At 40.3% G+C, this 17,838-nt stretch overlaps 2 protein-coding genes across 2 annotated transcripts in view; one reads left to right on the top strand and one right to left on the bottom strand.

The window, feature by feature from the left end:
- Positions 1–996, bottom strand: part of proser1 (proline and serine rich 1) — a 40,795-nt gene extending 39,799 nt beyond the window's left edge. Inside the window, exon 1 of the mRNA XM_072262861.1 lies at positions 483–996. Within this exon, the coding sequence (XP_072118962.1) occupies positions 483–527 (45 nt within the window). The 5' untranslated portion in view covers positions 528–996. The remainder of the gene's footprint in view (positions 1–482) is intronic.
- A 188-nt stretch (positions 997–1,184) lies between these two features.
- LOC140200100 (NHL repeat-containing protein 3-like) lies at positions 1,185–16,278 on the top strand. Its single transcript, XM_072262864.1, has 7 exons — positions 1,185–1,333; positions 3,186–3,338; positions 7,652–7,802; positions 9,532–9,732; positions 10,614–10,705; positions 11,700–11,812; positions 12,904–16,278. Exons 1-7 carry the CDS (start codon positions 1,193–1,195, stop codon positions 13,136–13,138), a joined length of 1,086 nt encoding a protein of 361 aa, XP_072118965.1. The 5' UTR covers positions 1,185–1,192; the 3' UTR covers positions 13,139–16,278.
- The last annotated feature ends 1,560 nt before the right edge of the window (positions 16,279–17,838 follow it).

The following is a 17,838-nucleotide window of genomic DNA, read 5'->3' as shown; positions in this document are numbered from 1 at the left end:
CCTTCTATCCCAACAGCAGTTCCCCCTCTACCATAGGTGACAGAATCTCATCAGATTCGCTGCTGATCTGCTCTCACTCTTCTCCTCGCTTAAAGCACCTCTGCTCCGTACCTTCCACTTCCCCAGCCTCCACATTCAAAAGATCATCCTTTGCCATTTCCAACACCAGACACATTATCTCCCCATTCCACATTCTGAAGGGTCTTCATGACACCGTGGTCTACTCTTCCACTTACAGCACTTCCCATGCATGCATTGGCAGGAGATGTGATCTCTCTCTGCTTTCACTTCTTCTCCTTCCATTATCTAAGGCTCTAGATCTGTTAGCTTCATTAAATGCTGAAGTACTGCACAGGAAAGCAAGCCAAAAGCATGGCTTAGAGTGATCATTATGTCACCTAAACGTTTGAGCACAGTAGGCTTGCTTTTACCATGTATTGCAATTCACAACATCGAAATTACCAGAACAGTATATTCTTTACCTTCCTTATTTCATCCAGGACTATAGCAAACGATTTGTTATCCATTTTGTTTTAGAGATGAAGGGAAAAGGGCGAAAGGCAATTGTTTCTCTTATTTTAAGCGATACAGCCGTCCATGCAGCGTCTTTCTGGCCGAGTGTCGGTACCTTCCAGGGACCCACCGTTGCGAACAATGGGGTGTTGGGCCACTGGCCCTGTTGGTTCCGGGAGGGGTAAAGGGGAAAGAGTGGGTGGGTGAGTGAGTGAGGGAGAAGTGTAGAAGGGGGGGAAGGAGATTACTCCAGCCGCCTACTCCATGTCGGTAAGCGGCCGGGTGCGGACAGAAAACAGGTGCCTCGGTTCAGCCAGCGGCTTTGTTCACGGTAACAGCCGCCAAAGGGAGGGGAGGGGAGCCTCGGGCCTCGGCCGACTGACGCGCACACTCAGGCTCGGTCCTCACGCCTTCGGACCGCGAACTCAAACCCAATTCGGTCACCGGTCGAGTCCCTCAACGGCGGCCATGCGGCTCCGGCTGATGATGTCATGTGCACAGCAGGCCCCCTTTCCGAAAATATTGTAGGAGCAGCTTTCCTTTAATTGTACCACAGTTTTTAAAACTGGGGTTTGTTATTTAACCTCCCTCCACTTTAACTCTCGGGCGGCATTCATGTTCCTAATATATTTTTCTGGCAGTGTAAAGGCCACCTTACATGGGTGGCGGTAGTCAAAGGATGAAGGAGGGACAAAGTAGGAACGTCTCTAAAAGATTCCGGCGTTTAGTTTATGTGAATCGAAATAGGCTTGTTGTTGGGATCGTGATGTTGCTTGTATTGTTTTTCCTGTGCACGTTATCTACTCGGTCTGCTAACACTGTAAGTTTTTTTTCCCCAGTCGTTTATGTTGAAGATGGAAAGAGAGGAGTTGAAGATTGAATTGTGGTTGTCAGCTGACTGTAGATAACATCAGTAATCAGTAATACGAAATCCGTGGAGTTTATAGAGATGGGAAAGGATGAAACAATTGAGGTTTTGAATTTTTTTTAACCAAGGGAAATCAGGTAGGAGGGCAAATTAGTGAGTTAAGAAGCTGGTGGTGGAGTTCGGGTGCATTTTCCCAACTGCTGCTAGGAACTATATTCTGCATTCTGTTCTCTTTTTTACTACCTCTATATACTTATATATGGCATGATCTGCCTACGCGGCGCACGAAGTTTTTCTCCACTGTATAAGCACACCAATAATATACCAATACAGATGATAAAATCTGGGAAGGTATTGAATGGTGAGCCAGGAACTAATAAACATTGAAAATAGTTTCAGCAGCAGAATTGGGATGTTGCTACAACACCAAGAATCTGTAAAAAGAAAATTGAGGTAGTGGCAAGTAATTTTACCAATAGTGCCAATAGATTGAGTGATTCCACACTAGGAGAGAGAGGAAATCAGTAATCTATGACCTGTGAGTTTGTTTCTGTTAATAAAAGAGGAAGCTCTGAAAGAAATACTAGTTTTTCAGTATTTGTCCTTATGTAGAATAAAAAAGATAGAATTTTCCCCAAGTGAGTGTGGTAGATATCCAATGTATGTATATGATTTTAAAAATATAGAACAGAGAGGCCTAAGAAGTGATTTTATGAAAGTATATAAATTGTGAGGGGTATAGATTAAGGAATGATGACAGTTTTTTTCAGGGAATATAAAACTAGAGGACATAGATTTAGGGTGAAGAGGACAGTATTGAAAGGGAACCTGAGTGATTTTTTTTCCACACGGACTGGTGGGTATGTGGAGCCAGCTGCTAGGGGAAGTGATGGTGGAGGTAGGTACGTTGATAAGAACGGTTTAGAGAGGTGTGGAGTCAGCTCAGTTAGGCGATCGGGAAAGCGTGGGTGGGCTGAAGGGTCTGTGTTCTGTGCTGCTAACTCTGCACTCTGTGAAACTTAGAACTGGGTGTACAAGACAAAATGCACTAGGTTGCCTCAGATTCTGCTGTGCCAGAAAACACCTAATATTCCACTCTTTCTTTTCCTAATATAATTCCCAATAAGGTTTTAAAATTGATCAAGAACAATACAACAGTTTTGAAGGGGAGGGAAGGAGAAGGTATGATTAACTTTCATTAATCATTTAATTAAGACAGCCATTCATAATTTATCATCATCATCATCATCATCAGGTGTCATGCCCAGTTTGAGCTTTGACTGCCATGGCCCACACACTCCTGTTTCGGGTCAAGTGGATCAATTCATTGGTATTCATTTCCAGTTCTCTGGCTGCTTTCTCCATCATCATTTGTCTTTGTCTTCCTCTTGCTTTCTTCCCTTCAATCTTTCCCGTAATTACCGTGCATTCTAACTCCTCTTTCCTAATCACATGTCCAATGAAGTTACGTTGCCCTTTCATGATCTCATACATTATTTCTCTTTTTGTGTTTCCTCTGTTCATGACATCCTCGTTGGATATTCATATTTCCTTTCATATGTTATACATAGAGATTTTCACAATTATTTTTAATCTGTACTATAACTAATTAACTGAAAGCTGTTGTCTTTGCAACAAAATGTGATGGGGAAAGTATATAATAGAGACAAGCATTTCATTTGCAAATATAAAATAATGAACTGGTAATCACACTTTATTTATTCTCTCTCTTATCTGTGAGATAAAATTTTGTAGATGTTTAGGTGAAGTACCTTAGGTTGATTTCCACAAATCTGTTAATCAGGCATCTGCTGGATATTCCACGGGCTCCGCTAGAATTTCTGAGAAAAGTCTGTACAGACTGGATATTGGATGGCCTAGATTTCCAGAAGTTTTCACAGGTCAAGTGTTTGCTGTTGCAGTTGACCCAGTGTCTGATGTTGTTTACGTAGCACAGGTGAGTCACATACTCTTTCTTTGAATTTAATTGTTATTGTTTAATGCTTTCATCAAGTTATTTATTCTACTTTGCTGCTTTTTGCGAAAGTAAGATAATGAGTTGAAACTGGACTTCTGCCATGTGTCAGTAAATTGCTGGAAGTGAGCAGGAATAATCAAGGTGATTCAACTCATTCCTTGTGTTGATTATCTTATGATAGTTCAATGGCTCCAGGGTGTTACGCAGACTGATGGAGCCTGTGGCGTGTAGTTTGGAATTCGATCAAACGATCTAGCGCTCTGCTGTGTCCAGAGCACTGACTGGTGGAAAAGACCAGTCACAGGGTGTGGATCCACAAAGCAAGATCTCCTTGGATCCCATGCCTCCTTACTTTCTCAATGATCCTGGCATGGGGAACCTTATCAAATGCCTTACTGAAATCCATATACACTACATCCTCTACTCTATCCTTCATCGATGTGTTTTGTTACTTCCTCAAAGAATTCAATCAGGCTCGTAAGGCATGACCTGCCCTTGACAAAGCCATGCTGACTCCCTGTCAGATTACATCTCTCCAAATGCTCATAAATCCTGCCTCTCAGGATCTTCTCCAACAATTTGCCCACCACTGAAGTCAGACTCACTGGTCTATAATTTCCTGGGTTATCTGTACTCGCTTTCTTGAACAAAGGAACAACATTTGCAACTTTCCAATCCTCTGGTACTTCTCCCATCCCTATTGATGACGCAAAGATCATTGCAAGAGGCTCAGCAACCTCCTCCCTCACTTCCCACAGTAACCTGGGGTATATCTCAACCGGTCCCAGTGACTTATCTAACTTAATGCTTTTCAAAAGCTCCAGCACATCCTCTTTCTTAATGTCTATATGCTCAAGCATTTCATTCCACTGTAAGTCATCCCCACAATTGCTAAGGTCTTTTTCCCTGGTGAATACTGAAGCAAAGTATTCATTAAGTACCATTGCTACCTTCTCCGACTCCATGCATGCGTTTCCATTATCATACCTTATTGGTCCTATTCTCACACGGCTCATCTCTTGCTCTTCACATACTTGTGGAATGCCTTGGGTTTTTCCTTAATCCTGCTCACCAAAGCCTTCTATGGTCCCTTCTGGCTCTCCTAATCACATTCTTAAGCTCCTTCCTAGCAACCTTATGATTTTCTAGAGTTCTAACTGTACCTAGTTTCTTGAACCTTTTGTAAGCTTTTCTTCTTAACTAGATTTTCTACATCCTTTGTTCTTTAACTCTACCATCCTTTTCCCACTTCAATGGAATGTACCTATGCAGAACTCCATGCAGATGTTCCCTGAACATTTGCCACATTTCTGCCGTGCATTTCCCTGAGAACATCTCCCAATTTATGCTTCCCAAGTTCCTGTCTAATTGCATCATATTTCACCCTCCTCCAATAAAATGTTTTCCCAAATTGTCTGCTCCTATCCCTCTCCAGCAGTATGATGAAGGAAATAAAGTTATGGTCACTACCTTCAAAATGCTCTCCCACCAAGAGATCTGACACCTGACCAGGTTCATTTCCCAATACCAGATCAGTACAGCTTCCCGTCTAGTTGGCTCATCTTCATATTGTGTCAGGAAACCTTCCTGAACGTACCTAACAAACTGCACCCTATCTAAACCCCTTGCACTAAGGAGATGCCAATCAATATTAGGAAAGTTTAAAATCTCCCATCACAACAACCCTGTTATTATTGTACCGTTCCAGAATCTGCCTCCCTATCTGCTCCTCAAAATCTCTGTTACTACTGGTGGGGCCGGTGGGGGGGGGGGGGTCAATAAAAAAAATGCCCAGTAGAATTATTGCCCCTTTCCTGTTTCTGACTTCCACCTACATTGACTCAGTAGACCATCCCTCCATGACTTCCTCCGTTTCTGCAGCCGTGACGCCATCCCTAATTAGTAATGCCACGGCCCCACCTCTTTTGACTCCCTCTCTGTTCTCTTTGAAACATCTAAAGCCTAACACACTCAGCAGCCATTCCAGCTCCTGAGACGTCCAAGGTGCTGCAATGGCCTCAATGTCATAGTTCCACATGTTGATCCACACTCTAAGTTCATCTGCCTTGTTTATGATACTCCTCGCATTAAAATAGACACAATCTCAAACCATCAGGCTGAGTGCATCTTTGCTCTAACATCTGCCTCTCCTTCCTCTACTTGTGCTCCAACCTCCCCATCCTCTGCCTCTTCACTTCGGTCACACCTGCCCCAGAAGTGGTCCCAATGATCCAAAAATCTAAATTCCCCGCCCCCTGCTCCAATCCTTCAGCCACACATTTATCCTCCACCTCATTCTATTCCGATACTCACTATTCCGTGGCACAGGCAGCAATCCCAAGATTGCTACCTTTGAGGTCCTGCTTCTCAGCTTCCTTCTTAACTCCCTGTATTCTGCTTTCAGGACCTCCACTCTTTTTCTACCTATGTCATTGGTACCAATATGTACCACGACCTCTGGCTGCTCACCCTCCCATTTCAGAATATTGTGGACACGCTCAGCAACATCACGAACTCTGGCACCTGGGAGGCAAACTGCCAGTCTTGTTTCTTTTTCACACTCATAGAGTCGCCTATCTGTCCCCCTAACTATAGAGTCCCCCTATTACCGCTGCTCTGTTTTGCCGTTCCTTACCCTTCTGGGCCACAGGGCCAGACTCAGTGCCAGAGGCATGGCCACTGTTGCTTTTCGCAGGTAGGTTGTCTCTCCCCACCCCACACCCCCCAACAGCACTCAAAATGGAGAACTTATTGTTAAGGGGTACAGCCATAGGGGTGCTCTCCACTACCTGACGCCCTCCCTCTCTTGACGGTCACCCACTTATCTGTCTCGTGTGGCCCCAGGGTGACTACCTGCCTGTAGCTCCTGTCTATCACCCCCTCACTTTCCCGAACAAGCCAAAGGTCATCGAACTGCATCTACAGTTTCTTAGCTCTGTCTCTAAGGAACTGCAGCTCGACGCACCTGGTGCAGATGTGGCCATCAGGGAGGCTGGAAGTGTCCCAGGCATCCCACATCTGACACCAGAACAGAAAACTGGCTTTGCAGTCATACCCATTATTCTTGTTGGGGGCGGGGGGTGGAAATAACTACCTCGCTGAAGCCGTGATGAGCCAAAGCCCTATTACTCTGACTTGCACTGCTCCAATGACCGCTCTGCTAGACAGTGTCTCCATTTTATTTTGGAACTTTCTCAGCGTCCTTGCGCAATGTAGAGCTACTGCGTCTCCGCACCTCATTCCGACCTGTGCGAAGCTCGCTCTGTCTTTGAATTGATTGGTCCGCCGCCAATGTGCCACGAAACGCTTCTCCTTTAAACTTTCCTCCCGCCCTATGCAAAACTCACTCTGTCTTCGAATCAGTTGGTCCGCTGCTAATGTGCCGAGCCCCGTGAAGCGCTTCTTTTTAAAACTTTTCTCCCCGACCTGTGCAAAGCTGTCTCTCTGTCTTCGAATCAATTGGTCTGCCCCTAAGGAATTGACTAAATATACGGTGGGGGGAAAAGTTGCAAGGCTATGGAGAAAAGCCAGTGCAAATATGATAGACTGGATGACTAAATTCTGTGCTGAAACTGTTCAGTAAATTTGTGTGTGTCCCGAAGCAAAAGTTGCTGAAAATGAAGGTGATACAGGCAATGGGAAGGCAAATTATATGTTGGCCTTTTGCAAAGAGCACAGAGCAAAATTATCTTACTAAATTATATAAAACCTTGAGAAGACCTCACCAAGAGTATTGTATACAGTTTTGATTTCCTTAAATATAAAGAAGTTATTCTTGTAAGAAAGGGTAAAATTCAAATTCATTCTTGGAATGGTGAGCATGTCATCTGAGAAGAAAGTGAGCAGACAAGGACTCTCTAAAGTTTAAAAGTACGAATGGTGTAAAGTTTTTAAGGAAGCTTGACAGAGTAGAAGTTGGACAAATGTTTTCTCTGGTTAAAATGTCATGACTAAGAGTCACAGTCTCAAAGTATGAGATGGGTCATTTGGTACAGGAACGAGAAATTACTTCACACTTCTGTAATCTTTGGCCTCCGAGGGATGCAGCAACTAGATCATTGACTGCATTCAAAATTGAACTCAGTAGATTTCTGAATATTGAAGAAAGTATAGCATATGGAGATGGGCAAGAAAATGATCCTTAATAAGGTGAAGGGTCAACCACGAGCTTGTTGTATGGCACAGCCAAGGGAAGGATCAAATGGTGTACCCTGCTCCTATTTCTTGTGTTCTAAATGATTTAAATCTTCTGACAATTTCAATTAATATCATGATTTTCTTAAACCTTACAGAGAGGGGAATCTGTACCAAAAATGTTAATGTTTACAGAAGGAGGATACTTCCTCCGAGCATGGAACACCACAACAATTGAAATGCCTCATGGGATATTTGCAGCTAAGACCTCTCCTGCCACATCTTTGTGGATGACAGATGTTGGAAATGGTATGGATATATAGTGGAATGGATGTACAAAATCTGAAGTGTAAAATCTGTTGTAATATTATCCCTCAACTTCTAATAATTCTATTTATGAATTTGGAGATATGCTCGCATCACGTGTCACATAACTAGTGTGGCAGTAATTTTCCTGGGGCAGGTCTTTTAGATCTCACAGCCTATTTGTTTGCTAGCCTGCTGCCACTCATCTGAGTCAGGAGGTGGAGCACAAAATTTGGGTTGACCCTGCAGCACTGCATGGTTGGATAAGGCGTTAATCTGAAGCCCCATCCACTGTCTCAAGTGACTATAAAAGATCCAGTAGCATTGTTTTGAGAAAAGAGCAAGGATGTTGTCCTTGGTGTCCTGACTTGCATTTATCCATATTTCCATAGACTGATCACCCTCTGCAAGAAAAAAAATATTCCTCCGCAACTCAGTTTTAAATGACTGCTCTTATCTTGTAAAGTGATCCCTTGTTTGGAACTCTTGCAGTAATAGAAATATCACAATACCTATCTTGCCATGCCCTCTGAGGATCTTGTGGGGCAATATGATTGACCTTCATTTTACTAAACTCCAATGAAAACTGACCTAGCCCGATAGGAATTAATTTGTTGAATTCACTTGAGACTGTTCCCAATGCCTGGCTGCATTTTCATAAATACGGTTACTAAAACTGTGTACAATACACCAGGTACAGCCTCAGCAGCACTCCGTACAATTGTGGCATCCTTGCTTATGGAAGTTCTGTGTCCACGTTTTGGCCACAGCATTTCCAAAGATAGAACAATAATCATTTTTAAAAGAAATCGGAGGCTGCGAAATGTAAACTATCTAATTTTTAAAAATTTTTTTTGCATGATGAGTGTGTCAATTATTGCATTTAAGAATGGATGGTCTCCAAAAGCAAGATCAAATAATTTTAAAGGGAACAAGTTATGTGACCTTGCATTGTTTGTGTTATTTAATTTGGCTTCAACGTATGTTAATTTTTTTTCAAATTTTCTTAAGAATATTTGCTTTTTTGATATTTTTTCTTTTATATTCTTTAAAGGTTTCCCTGTTTTATTTGTATGTTTAAATGTAAAGATATTCACAAACATTCAATTTCCTTGAGAAGTTTGCAGTTTGAGTTTGGGGATAGGATCACATCAGCAGTCAAAGCCATTATGTGTGAATAGATGTGGGCTTACCCTGAGAGATGACCTCCACTGGAACATAGTATCCATCCTCTTGGTTGAACAATCCACCTTGGGCTACATTAGACAAAAGAACATGTTGAAGATTGGCAATCTCAGAGTCTGGGTAATCTGCCCCATTACCTATGTGGACTTGAGTGAAGCCTTTGATTTAAAAAAAACACAAAATCCCATGTGATTTTAAAAAGCACACCAATGTAAGCAATGTAGAAATTCTAAATAATGTCTAGGAGGAGAATGAGAAACTTGCAACAGGTTCTAGTTTGAAAAGTGAGTTCAAAATGGGGAAATTAAAGAATTGAGCGCAGATGGTTTGACTTGTGGGACTTGACCTTGCTGATCAGCATTAGAGAAAGAGTTAATCAAAATTATGAATCTACATTTAAAAATACTGGAATTTAAAGATAATACTAAATTTGGAAAGGGTGCCAAAACATCTGCTAATAACACTGATTGCACTCAGAGGCTACGAAACACTTTGAGGCCCATGCTGAGGATATAAAGGAAGTTTTATGTGTCTTTTTTTGTTCTAGGAAAGTATGGGCACACCATCAAACAGTACAGCCAATCTGGAAAGCTTCTTCAAACTCTGGGGACACCTGGGCATCCAGGCTCATCCTTGGATCCATTGCAGTTCGATCAACCAGCAGAAGTGTATGTTTCCAGTAAGGGGGAAATGTATATTGTGGATGGTGATGGAGGCCTAAACAACAGACTAATCAAACTGGAGCTAGGTATTTGTAATTACTTCAACGGTTAACAAGAAAAGCTTTATTTTAGGTGTAATTTTATTCTAATTTGTCTTTGGCTGATCAATTCTGGATTAGTGAAGGACTTTGCAAAGAGATTTAATTTTCCTGGAGTTTTCCCTCCGCATCCTGAAAGTATATACCATATTGGGATAGCATTCCTTCAGCAGTGAGCTAGTTCCAAATTCAGTTTTTAATTTTGCCTCTCTGTAAACCTTAATTTTCTGACTGTAGTTTGGTAAATAATGCTAATGCCAACAGGATTATTTTTAAAGCTGTGTTTGAAGAGCATAGTAGTGCTCTGAATTCCGTGATTCCTTATTTTCCTTGCCTATTAGATTTGCCCCCTCTCCCGGTCCTATTCTCCAATAAGTAATTCCAAAATTCAGCTTTGATACTGAGCAGTGATAATTCTGTGCAATTAGGACCAATCTGAATGAAGAATTCAGAATTAGAGTCAGGTTTGATATCAGCAGCATATGCCGTGAAATTTGTTAACTTAGCAGCATGTGTGTATATATATTGAAAATATTGTAAAACAGAAATTGTGAAAACAAAAGCAAGGTAAGGCAATTGTTACCTTTTGGCTTTGTAGCAACCTAGGAAATACTCTGCTCAGGAACACAAGAAGTGCATGGGATAAAAGTGAAAACTAAATTAAGGCATTTATAGTATATGTTTTAATATCTGCAAAAGCCAGTTGTTTGTAATTCTATATGACTTATCATTTTAGTCTTGTATCTGGAACATGGATGAATATATTCATCTTTGCATTCCTTTTCTTACCCAGTTGAATTTTACGTCACTGAACATAAATAATTATTGAAAATAACTTCATTTCTGCCCCATGTGCTTTTCCCCTGCAGGTTTTGGTGTCGCTTGGATGAAAGGAGAAAAGGGAGATAAGCCTTCCCAGTTTTACATTCCACACAGTGTAACTGAAGATAATGTAGGGAGGGTAAGTCTAGGTCTGTTACGAGTTGAAAATGAATATTTTTAAACAGTGCTTTTTATTAATCTGAATTTAATTACACTTGGATTTTGACAAAACTGATAATTAACTTGAAAATAACAGCAGTGAGTCCCGTGGCAAAGTCCTGTCTTGCTGAATTCCCAAGTACTTTATTGGAAAGTTGCCTTTTCAACCCTGTGCTAGGCTAGACTTGTATCATGACCCGTGACCTCTTTGGTCTTATTGAGATTGTAAGACAAAGAATAAGAAGCAAGTGCGTATTTTTCTTTTAATTCTGTTTTTATTATTTAATTTCAGTTGTAACCGTTTTCAAACGGTAAACGTGTTTAAATATTTAGTCATTTTTATGACCAGCAAAGCATTGTCACTAGTTCTGCATTTGAAGTGTGGGAATGCTGCTGGAAGCCCTCTTCCACAGAGATCATGATGTTGGACTGTGGGAGTGCCTGCATACAAGAGCAAGGCAAACAGAGATGTGGAAAGACCGTAGGCAGTAATTCAAGTTGGGCAACTGAACTGACTCAATGAATCCGGCCTCAACCGCTGGGAAATTTCAATCTGACTCTGTAATCTTAATGAAGCCACTCTGGGGTACTTGTTCATCATTAAAAAAAGTCTCTGGACAAGGGCTCAAATCTCCTGGGCATTGAAGGCGGCATGGAAACTGCTGGAATACAAATAGGTTCCCATTTGTCAGTGTGGATGTGGCGGATGAGATGGCCTGTTTCCCTGCTGTATGACTGACATTGGTTGGTCTTGTTGTAGACAGCTGCTGATGGAGGCAACAACCATTATATCAAGGTTGCAAACCTTAAGAACTTTAAACAACTTCCTGCCAATGTCCGTAAGAATTTGGAACAGAAATCGGCCATTTGCATATATACTCTGACATTCAGCAAGGAGACAATAATTCAGCAAATATCTTTTTTCAGGGCACATAGTATAATTGTAGTCCTATCTTTAATTCTGTTAATTTTAGATTTGGGTAGCTGACAGAGGCAACATGCGTTTACAAGCATTTGATGCAGAGACAGGTCAGTGGATCGGAGCCTGGTCCAGTTGCTTCACAGATGATGGCCCCTCCTCTGTAAGGTGAGTGTGGCTATCTGGAGTAAAATCAAATTTCATAGAACTTCATTTTTTAAAAAAATACGTACTTTTGGTGTTTTTATATTTTTGATTCTGACACGTACAAGTGCTCAATGCAGCCTGTGGAGAAGTGTTCAGGCTTTACCTTATCCCTTTGTATAACTGAATATTCAGAATGAAAATATTGGCTATGGGTCCTCTTTGAACGCACAATTTGAATCATTTTTTGATTCTTTTAATAACCTTGGGGTCCAAATACTTAAATATCTCTACTGTACAAAGCTGGCAGAGAAATGAAGAAGTTGCATTGGGTCTTTGCTATTTGTGAAGATTTCAGTGTAGGGTTATGATGAGTGGAATTTGCATTCATCCCCTATAAATAAAATATAAGTAAGGGTTAAGAATTCATAATCTAGAATTTCTAATCATGACCATGATTAAAAATCCAAAATGGTATACGAGTTGATACGCCAAGGATGATTAGCAATATGTATCTGAGCATTCAAGATTTCTGATTTTTAATTAATGAGAGTGTTTTGGGGAGAGGGTTGAGCAATTTTCTTCTGGTGCCCCTTTCTCCCATGATCCACTCTCGAATCCTATCAGATTCCTTCTTCTTCATCCCTTTATCTTCTTCACCTCTCACCTCCTGGCATCTCACTTCATCCTCACCCACCCTTCCCCCATTCCTGTCTTCATCTATATCCTCTCCCCACTACCTTAATCTGAATTCATCAGGACTGGAAGGGAATGGGGACGAAGGGTCAACTGTTTATTCTTCTCTATAGATGCTGCTTGACCTGCTGAGTTCCTCCAGCACTCGGTGTGTTACTCTTGACTTGCATTAATCTTCCCTGCAAGGAGATGTCCTCCCACTGATATTGCAAATTTTTAACAAGTTTTTTTCTCCCCCTCCTGGTATCTTCCAGCACTTTCATAAACCAATTGCTATTATGCACTCATCAGAATTTTGGAGCTTGTATTCATTGTTATAGGAATATCTCTTTTTTTAATAGTTTGTGCTATTTTATGCACTTATTAAAAGAAGGTTGCTAAATAAAGTAAACTTTATAATTTTGTTTTTAATATTATAGATTGACGTATGACAACAAGTTCTTCGTTGTGACCCAGTTGAAAATCAACAGAGTGCTGTTTCTATCTGTTCCACCAGTAGGTGACATTGGGGTGTGTTACATAGCTGATACAATCCAATTAGCTGATGATGTAAAGCCCCATCTTGTGGATGTTAGTCGTAAAACTGGTGCTATTTATATTGCAGAAATTGGTGCACAGCAAGCACAGAAATTTGTACCTAATACTAGAAAATAATTCTTAAACTTTCCAATGCTGTTATACTGGCACTTTCACACTGGTGGTTTGAAATGTACATCAGATTTAAAGTGGTGCTGTCATGGGTGAGATGGTATGATGTGAACCCCGAGCAGACTATTACAAAACCATCTAAGATACAGTCCAATAACCTTTCTTATATAATTTTTTATTTGCATTAGATGTGATTTAAAACCAGACTTTTAAAGTTCTCCAACTGAGAATGAAACCAGTAAGATCCCAGGTTCAATCCTTGACTTGAATTGAGTTTATTAATCTTGTGGTTACATTAAGAACAATATTAATACACTCCATTACTTCTGCCTCAAGTTCAGGGAAAAAAAACTTGTGGTTCCTTTTGGAGGTGAATGACAGTAGATTTTGAGCAAAGAAATTAAGTGCCTTTTACAACAATCTGCTGAGACCCGCTAACACACGGTTTATGTGTTTATAATTGACTTCTTGAGTGAAATCCACTTCTTGTGGAGCTATATGCCAAAAAGGAGGAAGAGGAGGAGAGGGGAAAAAAATAAAAATTGAGGGGACGTTTTAAAATACGAAGCAAATATATTGATTTAGAAATGCACCGCCTTTACCAACACTGCCCACCATGTTGAAGTTTTATTTTGAAATTAATTTGTTGCATTAATGTAATGAACATGCCATAAAATGGCTATTCGGATTTCTGAGCATTATTGTAAATAGGTAAAAGGTTTTGATAATTAGTGTCAATGAAGTGTTTTTGTTCTATTTTTGCATCTCCTCTCCTCCCTGGCATCATTTATCCTCATTTTGCATTTACACCAACCTTTGATTTTTTTTCTCCTATAATCAACAAGCTCTTGCCTATTGTCTATAAACACCATTTCAGTATCCCATTGAGATCACAAACAAAGTCAAATACATCTTTAAAATCTGGGATTAAGTTATTTAATGTACTTGTGATGGCACTGAATTTCAGTGACTCTGAATATTACCCCTCAATTCAGCATTAATATCTGGTTACAAAATCAAAGAAAAGAAATGTTGGGAAAACCATTCAAGCTAGACAACATGCCACATTCAAGGATGCTTATCAGAACTCTCTCTCCACAGATGTTCTCTGGCCTGCAAGATTCTTCCAGCTTTTTTGTTGTTTTTTGATCCAAATTTTCAACAGCTTTTAGTTTTCATTAGTATCCAGTTCTTTGCGGGGGTGGGGGGGGAAATGACATTTTCTGCAAACTTGATAGTATTTTGTAGAAGATCAAATTAATGTAATGAGTTGGGGCTCAAGGTAGGTCAACTGTCTTTGATTAAATAAACAAACTATGAGAAACAATTTATTGGCTAAAATTGAGTTTTGCTATTTTCATTAACATGTCAGAACAGCAAATGTTTTTTTTAATCTTTCAATATAAACACTGTTGCTGATAATCGCTATGATGAAATGTTTCCCTCAATCTTTTAAGATGACTACTTGGATAAATGTATACATTCAAAAGCTTCCTGGCCTTAGGATTGTCTGTCAGTAAAAAGGTAAATTTCAGTGAGCCTGACTCCTTTTCAAGTGCAACACAGCCCCTGAAACAATTGTCTCTCATGAACCTTTGCTTCTTACACTTGTGTGGCATTAAGATCGTGACAAATCTTGATCCCATCTTGATTTTCCCAGAGGATGAAAGCTGATTGAAGAGGGATTTTTGTTGCTGTGAAGCAAATATTTTTCTTGTTTTCAGCACCCTGTTTACTTCAAGTAGAATAGATGTGGGATAAATAATACAACAGTACTGCTTTGGGTGGAGAGAATAGTGCCTACAATTTGTTTTATTTATCTTGGACCATTAATGTGTTTCTTTTGGACATTTGTAGCACATTTTTCTCTTTTCATACTTTAAGTTTACAACTTTAACTTTGTTGTTCTGTTCCTTGGTTAACTGTTTTGGTGCAGATTCTAAATGAAGCTCTGGGAATTAGAGTAGGTTCTATGCTTGGATCTTCATGAAGTGCTGCATATTACTTATCCACTCTTGTGTAGCCAGCTGGTTATAACTGAATTAACTCTAAGCACTTAGGAATTCAATATGATTGACCATTATTAGTGTTGGTAAGTCTTCAGCAGATTTTGAAAAGCAAGGATGTCTTAGAGTTATAGACTAATTCAAGTGTTTGGCACCAGAATTCATTCCGCTGCTAAATCATTGATACAGTAATTGTGAAACATTTACATGACTGATACTTATAAGTCCTGAGTAATTGTCTGGAGGCTTGCAGTCTATTTCAGACAATGTCTAAAATAGATGTTATCCATTGAGAATGGGTAAGGAAATGTTTCAATTTTTATAAAGAATTAATAAAACTAGGAAACCACTGATCAAGTATGTGTTAATCTTAAGGGAAAGCTTTAAGTGCTTATTTTGGATTATTAACATCTTTGTATTTAAAAGGTACTTCTGATGCATACGAAGCTTATTATAATTAATTCTGGGAATCTGGTATTCTTTGGAATTGCCAATGGTAAGAGGTGGTAACAAAGGGTTAAAAATTAGTGTAGCATCATTGAAATTTTTTTTGTATTAGTATTATGATTTTGTTCTGTTTCACTCATTTGGTTGGTAGGAATGTTAGGTCAACCTTGTTTTACCATAAATACTATTGGTTCCTGAGGAAGGGTCTTGACCCCAACTTTAACTGCCTGTTTCCCTCCAAAGATACTGCTGAGTTCCTCCAGCATTTTGTGTGTTGCTCCAGATTTCCAGCATCTGCAATCTTTCTTAGTCTGTAATGAATGAACTAGTAGGCGTAAACAGGAACAGAGACAGGAAGCAGGTAGGGATGAGAAGAGAGAGGAAATGAGTAATGAGGTACGAGGAAGAAAATAAAAAGAATTCTGATCCATTTAGTCTTCCATCTGGATTTACCTTTTACTTTTTATTTTGGATTATTCCTCCGATCACAATTCTTAATGTCTTGCTTTATTTTAGAAGAAATTATCCATTGTGTTACTATCATTTTGAAATACTTTCCCATCTTTGTTGATGGCCTTGTTTAATCTTTAGTGCTTTTTACTTGAGTTTTATTTGATGTAAGTGGTTAATTATTTTAATTGATGTAAATTTACATTAAATTTGCTGCATACTATTCAGAGAACAATTGAGTTCATGAGATGAAATTTGTGATTATTTTAATAAAAAAGTGAAATGTTTTCTTCTTTTGTTCTACTTGTACAAGCTATTTTTGTTTCTCAACCTAATGTTTTAGAAACATAGAAAACCTACAGCACAATACAGGCCGTTCAGCCCGCAATGCTGTGCCGAACATGTACTTACTTTAGAAATTACCTAGGCTTACCCATAGCCCTCTTTTTCTAAGCTCCAGGTATCTATCTTAAAAGACACTATTTTATCCGCCATCTCCACTGTCGCCAGCAGCCCATTCCACGTACTCAGCACTCTCTGCATTTTTTAAAAAACAACAACAACTTACCCCTGACATCCCCTCTGTACCTACTTCCAAGCACCTTAAGAGTGTACCCTCTTGTGTTAGCTATTTCAGCCCTGGGGAAAAAGCCTCTGACTATCCACACAATCAATGCCTCTTATCATCTTATACGCTTCTATCAGGTCACCTCTCATCCTCCATTGCTCCAAGGAGAAAAAGCCAAGTTCACTCAACCTGTTCTCATAAGGCATGCTCCCCAATCCAGGCAACATCCTTGTAAATCTCCTCTGCACACTTTCTATGGTTTCCAAATCCTTCTTGTAGTGAGGTGACCAGAAATGAGCACAGTACTCCAAGAGGGTCTGACCAGGGTCCTATATAGCTGGAACATTACCTCTTGGCTCTTGAACTCAATCCCACAGTTGATGAAGACCAACACACCGTATGCCTCCTTAACCATGGAGACAACCTGCGCAGCAGCTTTGAGTGTCCTATGGACTCTGACCCCAAGATCCCTCTGATCCCTCTGATCCTCCATGCTGTTAAGAGTCTTACCATTAATACTATACTCTGCCATCATATTTGACCTACCAAAATGAACCACCTCACACTTATCTAGGTTGAACTCCATCTGCCACTTCTTAGCCCAGTTTTGCATCCTATCGATGTCCCGCTTTAACCTCTGACAGCCCTCCACACTATCCACAACACCATTGACACCTTTGTGTCATCAGCAAATTCACTAACCCATCCCTCCACTTCCTCATCCAGGTCATTTATAAAAATCATGAAGAGAAGGGGTCCCAGAACAGAACCCTGAAGCACACCACTGGTCACTGACCTCCATGCAGAATATGACCTGTCTACAACCACTCTTTGCCTTCTGTGGGCAAGCCAGTTCTGGATCCACAAAGCAAGGTCCCCTTGGATCCCAGTCTCCTTACTTTCTTAATAAGCCTCGCGTGGGGCACCTTATCAAATGCCTTGCTGGAATCCATATACACTACATCTACTGCTCTATCTTCATCAATGTGCTTAGTTGTAACTGAGCTTAAAAACTAATTATTTATCTGAAGCGTGCTCTAAGTTCAAAGCTACTATGCAAATGCAGCTTCTTGCTGTACCTGGACAATAGTTAGTTAAGCCCATCACCCCTTAAGGGGCGTAGGCTGTCGACAGCAGCTTGCCAGAGCCCTCTGTCCTGGGCCAGTCTGAAGGTGGTCCTGGAATATAGAAGATTGAGCAGCCCTGTGACTTCCACAAATTAGCAGCTTTCACCA

Source organism: Mobula birostris, chromosome 7 (genome assembly GCF_030028105.1).
Source record: "Mobula birostris isolate sMobBir1 chromosome 7, sMobBir1.hap1, whole genome shotgun sequence".
NCBI classification, from domain to species: domain Eukaryota; kingdom Metazoa; phylum Chordata; class Chondrichthyes; order Myliobatiformes; family Myliobatidae; genus Mobula; species Mobula birostris.
This window is presented reverse-complemented; position numbering and strand designations above follow the sequence as displayed.

Coding starts and splice junctions, on each gene's coding strand:
- LOC140200100 (XM_072262864.1), top strand. CDS start 1,193: ATGAAGGAGGGACAAAGTAGGAACGTCTCTAAAAGATTCCGGCGTTTA. Junction 3,339..7,651: donor ATGTTGTTTACGTAGCACAG/GTGAGTCACATA, acceptor TAAACCTTACAG/AGAGGGGAATCTGTACCAAA. Junction 9,733..10,613: donor ACTAATCAAACTGGAGCTAG/GTATTTGTAATT, acceptor TTTCCCCTGCAG/GTTTTGGTGTCGCTTGGATG.